Source organism: Ascaphus truei, chromosome 8, assembly GCF_040206685.1.
Source record: "Ascaphus truei isolate aAscTru1 chromosome 8, aAscTru1.hap1, whole genome shotgun sequence".
Lineage (NCBI taxonomy): Eukaryota > Metazoa > Chordata > Amphibia > Anura > Ascaphidae > Ascaphus > Ascaphus truei.
In genome coordinates this window covers 26,044,390-26,057,593 of record NC_134490.1, presented here as the reverse complement: position 1 = coordinate 26,057,593, position 13,204 = coordinate 26,044,390, and the positions used below count along the sequence as shown (strand labels likewise).

General features: G+C 39.1%; 1 protein-coding gene across 5 annotated transcripts in view; it reads right to left on the bottom strand.

Annotated features, from left to right (window-relative positions):
* The window catches only part of MYPN (myopalladin), a 123,409-nt gene that overhangs the window by 26,724 nt on the left and 83,481 nt on the right, over positions 1 to 13,204 (bottom strand). For all 5 annotated transcript variants that reach the window (XM_075610879.1, XM_075610880.1, XM_075610882.1 and 2 more), the window contains 6 exons: positions 10,093 to 10,210; positions 8,073 to 8,144; positions 4,733 to 4,874; positions 3,532 to 3,555; positions 1,868 to 1,984; positions 456 to 798 (listed from right to left, as the gene is read on the bottom strand). In XM_075610879.1, coding sequence (XP_075466994.1) covers positions 456 to 798; positions 1,868 to 1,984; positions 3,532 to 3,555; positions 4,733 to 4,874; positions 8,073 to 8,144; positions 10,093 to 10,210 — 816 coding nt within the window. The remainder of the gene's footprint in view (positions 1 to 455; positions 799 to 1,867; positions 1,985 to 3,531; positions 3,556 to 4,732; positions 4,875 to 8,072; positions 8,145 to 10,092; positions 10,211 to 13,204) is intronic.

The window sequence follows — 13,204 nt, the reverse complement described above, 5'->3', positions numbered from 1 at the left end:
AGCATAATACGGTAAGTAAACGTTGTCCCTGCTAGTGCAGGCTTCGCAAGATCCTTACAACTTTCCTGTACACGCGTCCGGCTGTGCTTAATAATAATGCTGCTAGAGAGGCTGATCTGGCATTATCAATCTCAAAGAACGGCACCAGACTCGGTGTAATACAGGTAGCATTATTTCAGTGTTTTCCAGTGCAAACAAGATACCTTCCTCCACTTCAAGGCTCTACATTCTCCTGCTCCTACCTACATCTCAGCTTTCATTTCTCGCTAAAGCCCTCCTGTGCTTTGCTCATACTGATGTAGCAGCCACGATGTCTCCGGCATCTGTGAATCACTAATCTTGCCCATTGGCAAAACCAGGTGGGTTAGGACCTCTGTCTGTGTGGAGCACTTGTATACATTTGGTTCTGGTTAAAAGTAATTGTAATAGCACATATGGAAAATGAAGCCACTTACAGTTTGGGCTTAGTTAATACTGGTGGAGGCTCCTTTAAAGCTAACGATTGACCATTGAGCAGGTCTTCCATGTCCAACCCAACATGCTTTCCCATCATGACTCCTCCTTCTGATGATGAAGTTTCGCTTCCTTTGTCATCTTCTGGCAGGTTGAAATGTACCCTTAGGCCAGTTTTAGAACTTGGTCTCGGTTCATTGTGATTCACAAGAACGCCTTCTAACTTGGGCTTTGGAGAAGGATCGACCAAATCCGTTGCTGTGGATGGCAAGGGTTCACATTTGAAGGCATCTATGTTGATTGTGCTTATAGTCAAGGGAGATTGACTATTATCTTCAGTAGAACCTAAGAATATAAAAGACCCATATCACATTGTTGGAATTTTATAACAGGCATTAATGAAGATACTAAAGTGAATGGAGAAATGCCCAAACTATTACATTTATGTTATTGCTTTCCTGCAGATCAGGGGTTCGCAACTCCAGTCCTCAAGTTCCCCCAACAGGTCAAGTTTTATGGATATCCCTGATATCATTGATTGAGCCACCTGTTCTGAAGAAGGGATTTTCGTAAAACCTGCTCTGTTGGGGGAACATGAGGGAACTCTGCAGTGGAGACGTGCGAAACTGTTCAAAATGAATTAGCAAAATTGTAAGCGTTTATCCTCAAATGGCTAATAATGTTGGAACATTTGTAAACTTTCACCTAAATATCCTCAGGCAGTGAGCAAAACATGGTTTGGGCGCCATATATATAGTCTCGGTATTAAGCAAATCTAGCGATTTTAGAGACTTTCACACATCAACAGATTGAATGAAATCGCGATGCACGTGGATTTAATGCACGGCAAATAGTTTGTGAACCCTGACCGAGTCATGGCTTTTTTGGGCACTAAAAAAAAGCCAATTTTGCATGGTTTCTGCACATCTCAACTCTCCAGGACAAGGAATATGACTTCAAAACATATCGAATAGATATTTTGTGAGCTGCATTGTTGGGAACTTATAAAAAGGGGATGCTGATATACTGACAACACATCTCTATAGTATATTGTAACAAAACTCCCAGTGCTCTCCCTTAGGCCAGGTCCCCGCTGGCGGACAAGAGCCGCCCCACAATGGGGCCGAGCCCGCTGCGAGGGGGGGCCGCCGCGCTGCGCCGACAGTTTCTCCTGCTCTCAAGAGAATTGAGATCAGCACTCATGACGGCGCGCTAGACCACGCCCCCTGCGGTTCAGCCGATGAGGGCGAACCTGCCGGGTGATGTCACGACCGCGCCTCCGTCACTCCCGCGTCACGCCCCCCTGTAGCTCATTGCAGACCGGGGGACTCGGCTGCACGCCCCGCCAGCCTTGCAGACGCGCGTGCAGCGCAGGCAGCGGGGCCGTAGCCTTATAATTCCCCTTTATTCTTACCTTTCACAGTTAAATATGCAGTGCTGGACGTAGTGCCATATTTGTTGCTGGCCGTACATGTAAACATGCCGGAATCCTCAGAGAAGACTTCTGCGATGACTAAAGTGCATATCTCTTCTAGCAAAGGGAAAACAATACTAGCATCTGTTGCTGAGAGATTCCACAAAGTGCACATTTAATAGTTATATAGGTTAGTTACTGTAGTGACAAATTAAACATACACTAAGCGCTCTACCTACACTTGTGGTTAGTAAACTGTCAATAAAGAGTGAATATAAATTATAAAGTTAATGTGATATAAAAATTATTGTGATATCATGCGAATTAAGATGAATGGTAATGACCCAAACAGAGAGTGGAAATATGTCTCTACAAGGGAAATGGCAGCCCCGAGAACTTTCACACATGACTTCTCCATTTTGGCTTTATTTTCGTTAAATAAATCATGACACGGTGTAATATGTCGTGTGTTGTTGTTCATCTGAGGTTTTATTTACCTAATTTTAAGACCTGCTAAGGAACAGATGATTGTTATTATGTCCTGATATGTAAAACCATAGAATTCAAAGAGGGTGTACTTTCTTTTTCACACAACTGTATATATATATATATATATATATATATATATATATATATATATATATATATATAAAATAAAACTTGATAACAGGCACTCCAATTATGTATCCAGCTACTATATGGCTAGTGCATGCGTCAAACAGCAAATCAAGAGATAGATAAATACTCCACCAGACACCGATCAAGTAGACACAGCGCTGCAAGGTTGAATATGAAAATGTGATCTTTATCGTCCAAAGTTCAGAAACCAACGTTTTGGCATCTCCAGGACCTTCCTGAGTTCCTACCCTAACCACCCTGAGGAAGGTCCCAGAGTGACCGAAACTTTGGTTTCTGTACTTTGGATGATAAAGACCACATTTTGATATTCAACCTTGCAGCGCTGTCTACTTCATCAGAGTATGGTGAAGTATGTATATATGTATGCACAATATGTATGTATGTATGTATGTACATATATATACTAGCTGATGATTTAATTTCAGCAGGGGTCTTCTGGCTTATGAGTAATGTGAATTTGTGAAGTAGGTCAGCATTTTAGAAGCTCTATCGGTCCTGGAGAGGTGTAAATTAATTGCAGGCTGTGATACCATTTTATAGATGAACGTGAGCGGTTTCCATTGATGAAATTATAGTGTGCAGAGCTTACAAAACCAACAGGTCTCTTCTTCCGTTCTGTACACTATACTTTCATCTGTGAGTGTGTTCATATCATCAAGAGTTGTCCAATTATTATTTGGCCACCATTTAGATTTTTGTGCAACTTTAACATATGGCCCCTAGCCGTCGTTTGTTAAAATAAGTTCCTATCAATAGCTAGGAACAAAGTAATACAGCATTACAAAAACTATCGTATTCATGTTTCTGAAAAAATGTGGATACTGTAGCATATGTTGAGTTTAATATTCCTGCGCATCTAATGTCAAAAACAAGGCTCATCAGTCATTCGGAATTTCACAAGTGGTAATTAAGATATTCAAACCATCAGGTAATGAGGATATTTGGAGATATGTCAACACAGGATAAGCAGCAAGAAGCAGGACCCATACAAATATTACAAGACAAAAAGCATTTACAACACTTACCAGGTTCAGCCATAGATCGAGGTTCTAAAATAGAAGACAAACAGGGAATTATAAAATGAACAGGAGAGAAACACAGATACTCTATTATTTGGAAAATAACAAACTATATATTGTGATTTAATGTGCCAACATAGCCATTCAAAACTATGGAGACCCCGTGCCACTTTAAATTATAAGGGTATATGGTGTGTTATCTAGGGAAATATGTCACTCACTGCATCTGTATATTTAAATATGTACAGTATGCTTCAGAATTTAACATATACACTGTGTGTGTGTGTGTGTGTGTGTGTGTGTGTGTGTGTGTGTGTATATAATTATATATAGCATATAAAAATATTACTTGTGAGCACATTCACATGTCTTAGACAGGTCTGCAGCCCTGTTTTTCACCATTATCACCTAGCATACAGTGCTTCCACTGCAGCAAGGGATTCTGGGAAATGACATGCAAATGAGCACACAGTGACACCTTTTGTCTCAAGTCCATTATTACATGGAGCTATTAATCCAATGCTCGCTGTTTTAAACACAGCTTTTAAACATAGACTGGGATGAGATGCAAAGCCAGTGAACACACTCACAGACAGACTGTTTCAAATGTTTGGGTCTCATCAGTGTGAGGTTGGTTGTACTGGCTTTGCAATTTGAGACTTTGGGTAGGTCTTCAACACACATTATTTAGGTTATGGTGGGTGAAAAGGTGACTACAAACCCTCCACCATACAGCATATACAAATATTACATGTGAGCACATTCACATGTCTTGGACAGGTGTATATATATATATATATATATATATATACACACACACATACATACACATATACGCACACACACATACTGTGTACATACTGTATATATATATTTATTTATAAAATGTGTTAGCAGGAAGTAATACTTTGAGAGTTACCTCTCGTTTTCAAGTATGTCCTGGGCACAGAGTTATGACAATACATGGTTACATTAAATGAACAGAGGTTATACATTCAATTTACAGACATTTTATGGACAGTTAGAGATATGATTATGGACGTATGTAACATTTACAGACAAGACTAAAATGATGGTAGGAGAGGCAGAATAAAGCTGTAATAAGAAGAGGTGCTATCAAGAGTTTTGCTTCATCAGATATCTTAACCCCTTGCCTGCCAGATAGGATTCACTCCGACAGGGCTGGGGTTAAAATCCCAAAACATACTTTTCTGTAAAATCCGAAAATCTGGGGAATCTTCAATCAGCGTTCCCTCTCTGTACCATTCAACCTTTGGAGAAGGCGATCCTTTTATTCTACTTTCAAATACAACCAACTGGCTCTCCGAAGACGTCAAATCCTGCAGCGTCTAAACGATCAAACAGAAACATACACAGAAAGATAACGGCGGATAAGAAGCATTTGGGGAAATATTCCATACAGCACCTGCTATAGAAAACGGAGAATTTACGTGTCTCCAGCATTCCTAACTATATAATGACACCTTGTGGGAGATCTAAGTATTTACTAATCTAATATGATTTATTACATTTGTTGTCATTATTAATCATGTATTTAGCACTTTTATATTATTAACATATAGTTAACGTCAAATGCAGGGTAAGAACATTCAATGCAAACAAAGGTGGTGTCACAGCATTGAACATTTTGCTGCCAGACAGATCGTCAATGCATTGCTCCATACTACTAGACCCTCTGTCAGCAAAAGGTAGAAGACGTTTTGAAGGATGACATTCTCTGAATGTTACAAGGGTCTGCACTAAAAGAGCCCTTATGACATCACAAGATTTAATAAGCATTTATTACTGAAGCGGAGGTTGCTCCACTTCTGTGTGTGTCATCAGGGAGCCAGCTGGGACCCCGTGGTTGATAGCTTCTGGCACTAGGGGGGGTAACGTCTTTATTTGTTACATAGGAGAGTAGGATAGTAACTTTCTATCCATTGCCGCAGGTGATCAATTTCGGAATGGGACATTTGGTCACGGCCATCTCACCGCAACCAAGTGGCCGCCAACATTTGGTGGCCGATGGACCCTTCACCGCAGCCGCTTGGCACACAGACGCCAGCCGTTTTGCCAATAAGGCAAGTTAACTTAAGGGGTTCTAGCGGTTAGGGCCTACCATAGGGGGTTTAGAATAGTAGTTTTAGGGTAAGGGTTTAGGTTTTTATGGTTGGGATTTAGGGTACGGGGTTAAGGTTTTTAGGGTAGAAGATAGCATTAGTATTAGGTGTTAAGATTAGGCATTTTTAGGGTAATGCGTAAGGTTAGGTGTTTACCTTGGCGGCTGGGGGCGAGATGTCTCTGCGGTGTGGCGGCTAAATGGTGGCGACTTGGTAGAGGCAAAATGACCAGGGCCTAATGACCTAGACCAAGCAACTTCACCTCGAGCCCCGTCCATGAAACTCCTAGGTGTTCCTCTGCTTTGTATATGCAAATTTCAGAAAACACCAATATCCCTTCTTTCTTCCACACTCTGCGCCCATTAGTATGGACCTTCCTATATTCAGCCCTACATAACACTATGGCAGATTAGAGAGAGGCCAAAGTTATCAAACTGCATAAAACGTATCAAATTTATTTTGTTGTCTCACTTTCTTACACACCCAACAAATATTATTTACTCCAAAACATATACAGAAAACTATCAAAAATAGTTGGAATATAACAAACGTCACTGTCATTTATTGTTTGTAAGCTGCATCATCATTAAAATGTGTCTTAATGAGAGATGCAAGCAAACTGGAGTGATTGGGATAGCAGACCCAACTTCGTGAGAGACGGGCAGTTTGGTGGATCTGATTTGGTGAGGAGGGGGCAGGTTGGGGTCCGACTTGTTTAGCAGCTTCACCTTGGACCTTCAACAACGCCACCCTGGGTATTAATGGACTATTCTTCATGTTAATGGACTATTCTTCTACCTTGTTCTTCATGGACTATTACTTAAATAACACATTCATACACAGTAGGACTCACAGTTACTGGATCTCACTAGGCCAAGGGCATTTCTTTTCATGATCCATGAGTGGATCATATGGTTTGTGCCAGATTGATTCCCCCACCCAGTGGAAGAAGCAATATTTATAAGTATACAAGCCAAATCTATTCATTTTACCTTCATACTGGGAGCTGATGAAAAACCCAGAGTAAGCACAAAACATGGGCAATTCAGCTACCGGGTCACTATGTCATCATTTCTTTGCTTGCAGGGGGATATACTTTATACTGTAGATTATTTAAACAATACGCTTCTATGAAAATTCTTGTGCAGTGTGCTAGCTTTTCAATGTATTTTTGTGTGTGCGTATTTGTTTCCGACATAATTGTCATGGTCCAAAGAGTAAATGGATGGAATATAAAATTTTATTAGGGAATCAACTCTATTAACATTTAAGTGGTCAATAGTACTAATATAGTGCTATTGTTGTCAAGTTACCAGGACTTGATAAACTTTGAGTAAGTGTTTATGAGTTGGTTTGTTATGTGAATGAGGGTGATTATGTGTGAGTGTATCATACCTGCCAACTAACTCCAAGTCATAATGACACTGGTGACCTAGGACTAGATTCACTAAACTCTGTTAAATCTCTCTCTCTCTGTCTGTCTCCTTTCTCCCTCCCAACCCCCCTCTCTCTCTCCTAGTCTCTCTTTCTCTCCTGATCTCTCTCCCAAACAAAATTCCTTCAGGGCTTGAATGTGAGTAATACCAGAGTTAGGTGTGACTTAAATCAGGGATGCTCAACTCCAGTACTCAACCCCCCCCCCCCTCTCAGCAGGTCAGGTTTTCAGGATTTCCCAGCTTCAGCACAGGTGGCTTAATCAGTCCTTGATTCAGCATAGGTGGCTCAGAGGCTCAGTTTTCAACTGAGTCTTCAACTGAGCCTCTGATTGAGCCACTTGTGCTGAAGCTGGGATATCCTGAAAACCTGATCTGTTGGGGGGTTTGAGGACTGCTGACTTAAACGTAGCATTAGCTCCTGGCATTAACCTTAACAGAGCTTAATTAATAGGAGATTAATATCATTTAGGAAACAATGTTATTTGCTTTTAGGGACTGTTATCACTAACAGGTATAAACTTTGGTTAACGTAACAATAAATAGACTAACAGATCTAAGTGAATCTGGCCCCTAGAGTTAGTTATCTGGTATGGTTCATGTGTGGAAGTAAGTCTGAGGTAGTGGTGAGTTTATGTGGGATAGTACAGTATGTAGCAGTGCGAGTATCTTAGTGCAGGTGTCAGTCCATAGACCACATTTATTTATTTCTAAAAGTCTCCTGTTTGCAAAACTGGAGTAATAGTGCTACGAAGAAACTAGATTTACCAAAGAAAAAATATGTGTATTTCTTTGGAAGGAATTTAAAAAATAAATTAAATTAAATGAAACTGAATGCTTTTTTAATTTCAGTTTTTAAGCACAGAGACTTAGAAATAGCTGCTATTAAATACCTTTCTAACAAGGCTTATAGAGAACAGCTAGATATTTTACTTTTCAACAGATATGAATCTCACTTTAGCATTCGTAGCTGAATTGCACAAATATTTACCTTTGTAAAAACAGGAGCAGCAATTAGAGGTTTTCCATCCAGTCCTTGCAAGTAGGTAGTAGGGCTTTGACTCTGTAAAATAAGTACACTTTAATGATGTATTTGCAAGTATGATTGATTTTACTAATTACTACTGAGAAAAGTTACTTTAATGATGTATGTACTTTTAAGTATGTGTAAAGACTCTGTGTAGGTGTCCATGTATCAAGGCAAAAGTGGTACATTTCTGGGGCAAAATGTTGTTCCTGATGTATCAAATAAAAAAACCCTATTGCTTTCAATGGGATTTTTCCTGTGATACATATTGTGCAGATTTTACATAACTTTCTCATCAAATGCAGAGAATTAGGATCCATTTCTGTGTTCCATCTTTCCCACAGCAGTTGTGTCCATCTGCCAATTTCATACAGCATACAAGAGGTAAGATTCAAATCTGCAAAGTAGTGTGAACAAACAGAGTGTGTACCTAGTCCAGCCTTACATGCCATATGGAACTTGCAGATGGACACAACAGCGGTGGGAAAGATGGAACACAGAAATGGATCCCAATTCTCTGCATTTGATCAGAAATTTATGTACACTGACTTATTTTTTATGAGGCTTCTCACTACTCCGGTCCAGAACTAACTTTCTGGTGATTGCCACAGCTGGCTTTTATTGTTTGGCTATCGGCCCATGCGGACGCTCTTTTCCTGGATACCCCTTGGATATTCTATTGCATGGTTCCTGGTTCCTGGGCGGCGACTATTGTTGTTTCTAATGCCTTTTATCTTCAACTGAGCCACTGATTGAGTTACCTGAGCTGTAACAGGGATATCCTGAAATCCTGACTTGTTGGTGACCCTTGAGGACTGGAGTTGCCCAGCCCTGCCTTAGGGTCATTTTTCCTTCGCAAAAAACAAAGTTGATGCTTGTGCCGCACAACTTTCAAAATCTGTTTTAGACATTGGCGCCCAAAGACGCATGCAATTGTTACTTTTCTGTCACTTTTAACAATGTTCTGGTGCAGAGAAGTGTGTGGTAGGCTGACCTGCGGCAAAAGGACGTTAGAAGCCGTGACAGACTGATCTGGCAGGTGGGATAGTTTAATAACGTAACTAACTTGATTCTCTTCTGGAGTTGCCTGTCCGTGACAAAGAAGACAGCTGGGATATTACATTTTGCATAATATCTATTTCATTTATGTATCTCTGGACGCAATCCTCAAGGGGATACACAAGTCTCAGCTAAATCAGGGCTCATAACATGACTTTACCTAACACAGGAACGGACGTTATGTTCCCTGAGCGGCCATTCTACATCTCATTAGCATAGGCGTAACATCATGTTATTGTAGCATAACATTGCATTATCTGCCAATAAACTGCCATCAAGTACGAATTAGCTTTACTCAAATCTAAAGTAGGTCTTTATCACCAGTTGGGAAAGAAAGGAGAAGAACATTATGCTCTCTTAGTTAAATGATGTCTAACTGTGGTGTTACACACATTTAAACACTGCACAAAGGGTCGGGATGTGAGTTACGGCAAGTTTAAGTATGACTAACATATCGTCAAGTCCCCGCATTACCCTGAACTGACTTTAGTTATTACGTTACGTTAATGTCCTTTGAAGACACACCGTTAGTGAACATGATGTTAATGTCACATCAAGTGACTTCATTGAGCTTTGTGGATCTGGACCAAGAAGAAGTCTTACCAATGATCCATAAAGCGGCATTGCCACCTCTATTGTTGCTGCTAATACATTTTCCTATAACCAAGCATTCAACTGGCTTTCTCCATTGCTTTATTACATTGCTTGGCTACTTTAAAATGATCTGAAATAATGATTCCAAGATCCCTTTCCTCTGTGAGTGAGTACCATTAAAGCTCTGTTCTGGGTTATTGAGGCCCAAGTGCGCATTTTTTTCCTTCTTGACATTAAATTGTTCAGTAATTGGCGCACTCTTGACCATTCCTCTAGTTCGCCAAAAGATAGGTGAAAGTAATACATGGTCCTCACAATGATTCCCACTCACCTGCTGTATCGTTATTGGTATCACATTTTGAATAACGCTGGGGGGCGGATTCATTTCTTGAAGGCTCTCAGGGTTAGCGGAGGCTACGGTAGCTGATTTAGAGATTTTACTTTGGGACCTAAACAAAATGAACAGACATTTAATGATAAAGAAGTTTTTATCCTAAACCAAGTCACCTGGCTGCAAAACTTTCTAGCAATAACACAAAAATGAGGGTAGAACCCAGTCAAATAAAACTTAAATTTAAAAGTAAATATATTCACACTGCAATTACAGAAATGGTGACAAATATCAGTCTTCATATAAGAGTTTAATACACAAATTACAGACAATTAGGAAAGTTAATGTTAAAGCAGCAGTTCAAGCAATATCCTACGTGTGCTTTTTAAAAAAAAATCAGTTCTGTACTATGAGAAAATACTTGTAGCATTTCTTAAAAAAAACCAACAATTTTTAAAGACATTTTTATGTATTCTAATGTAGCAAGCATTTTTGTTTCTATAGAAACCATTTCCAAAGTCACACCCCCTTCCTCTTCTGAGACAGGCTCTGGGTTCTGAGCCCCGCACTCTCTCTAGCAGTGCACCAATTGTATCTAGTGCCTGCCTGGTCACATGATCTTCCACACAGAACTTTGCATCCTCGGTACTCTTGTGCAGCCCTAACACTGAATTAAATAAACCCCGATTCGGCGACCGATTACAGGAGAACGGATCGATCGGCAACTTAGCTAATCACTTGTCAGTGTGCAGATTGTATTGATGCACATATAGAATGGGGAAAAAAATAAAAACCCGTCAGCTTGAACTGCAGCTTTATTGTTTAAGTTTTATCAAATACAGTTAATTATATAGGCATCTTGGTGTTGTGGTTGATATATATATACAGTATATATATATTTGAGTTTTTGTTTAATATCTTTGAGGTTTCAAATATTTTATCAAATGTTTTTCAGTTTATCAGTACAGAACACAAAAGAAAAGTGTAAAATATGGGGAAACATATATGCAAAATATTGACAAAGGTCTCGGAAGTAATGATTGTCACAGTAAAATGAGTGGAATGATTTCGATATAGGTATACGTTTGAATTATTTGTGTTAGGTTACATAGGATGACATTTTGTCAGTACACTGTATCTAACAAAACTTCCCCAATAATAACTACAGTATAATAATGAGTTGGGCTTTTTTTTTTTCTTTGGCGTGTAATGTTTTTATTTGTCTAAATATATCGTTTCGTTTGAATAAGTTTTGGCCATTTGATCTTTATAGTTGTATATGCACTTTACTAGTTATATGGTAGATATAGCAGGGTGTGGCTAACCACGACCTCATTTACCCTTTCATATCAAGATACAACATTGCACTTAATGGAATTACCCTTTATCATAAGTCATAAAGTGCTAATTTAATTCCCTCATAATCTATCATATAAACAACAAAGTGCATACATGTTAAAGCTCTTATACAAGTATTACACAATAATACATATATCCACAAACAATGATTATACCCAACAAATGTACAACTATAAAGATCAAATGGAAACCTGACCATATCATGAATTATTTGGACTTGAACATGTATGACATTTTTAAGACAAACATGAAGGTATTCCCAAAAATATACAATGTATGGAATAGAAAAGAAGAGTGGAGTATATATATATATATATATACATACATACATATATATATACATAAGAAGTGTGTTGCTCCGCGCTAATGTTGTCACTGTAGGGGGTCCCTCTTGCAGCCTTTAGTCTGGGGGGGTTACACACATCCCCTATAAAGGTGAGCTCCCACAAGGGGGGCTCACAGACAGGAAAAACAATTGACAGACAGGCGCACTAAGGGATATAAGCACTTTAATAGTAAAATAGGACAGTGGGCATAAGCATCCACTGATACAGTTTAAAACAGGAAAAAAGTCAACAAATAACATTTAAAATGACTGGTACATACACCAGTATGGTCGGTGGATAGCACCGGGTCAACGCTGGATCTCGCTAGTACTACAGAAAGGATCCGGACCAGTCTGAGTACTTACCCTGCTAGATGCGTGAAGACCCGCTCCCACCGGCTGCAAAAACTCCACAGGAACTGCCGCCACGTGACCTCTACACGTTTCGCACGTAGTGCTTCGTCAGGAGGTCACGTGATAGCGCTGTCCCTGGAGTTTAAATACAGAGCAGCAGCCAATGGATCTAGCGTTATTAAGGAAAGTGGAAGCACATGTAATTTCAACAGAGTGAAAATGGAGTCTCATACAGCGTATCTGAATAATTAAATAATTAAAACCACATTCTGAATTGGAGTAACGATAGATAGGTCCCAAGTTTAACTCTGAGTTGACCTATTAACTTCAGAAATAAATCACACCACTTCTAACCATAAACTATCATATCCATATTAAATCAAAACATATATTTATACACATGTATTAAAATGTCTAAAAATATTTTTAAAATTAATATTATTTTATATTTAAAAATACATATTTATTTAAAAAAAACATTTGTAAAACATCAAATAATGTGATTTATTTGATGTTTTACAATTTTTTTTTTGAATAAATATGTATTTTTAAATATAAAATAATAATATTAATCTTAAAAATATTTTTAGACTCCTTTGGAATTTTTGCAGCCGGTGGGAGCGGGTCTTCACGCATCTAGCAGGGTAAGTACTCAGACTGGTCCGGACCCTTTCTGTAGTACTAGCGATATCCAGCGTTGACCCGGTGCTATCCACCGACCATACTGGTGTATGTACCAGTCATTTTACATGTTATTTGTTGACTTTTTTCCTGTTTTAAACTGTATCAGTGGATGCTTATGCCCACTGTCCTATTTTATTATTAAAGTGCTTATATCCCTTAGTGCACCTGCCTGTCAATTGTTTTTCCTGTATACATATACACACATATATATATATATATATATATATATATATATATACATTCAAAATGGTTTTTGAAGCAAAAAGTGGCACTGTGTGCTCATTTGCATGTCATTTCCCAGAATCCCTTGTTGCAGTGGAAGTGCTGTGTGCTGGGTGATAATGGTGAAAGGCGGGGTGGCAGACCTGCCTAAGACATGCAGATGAGATA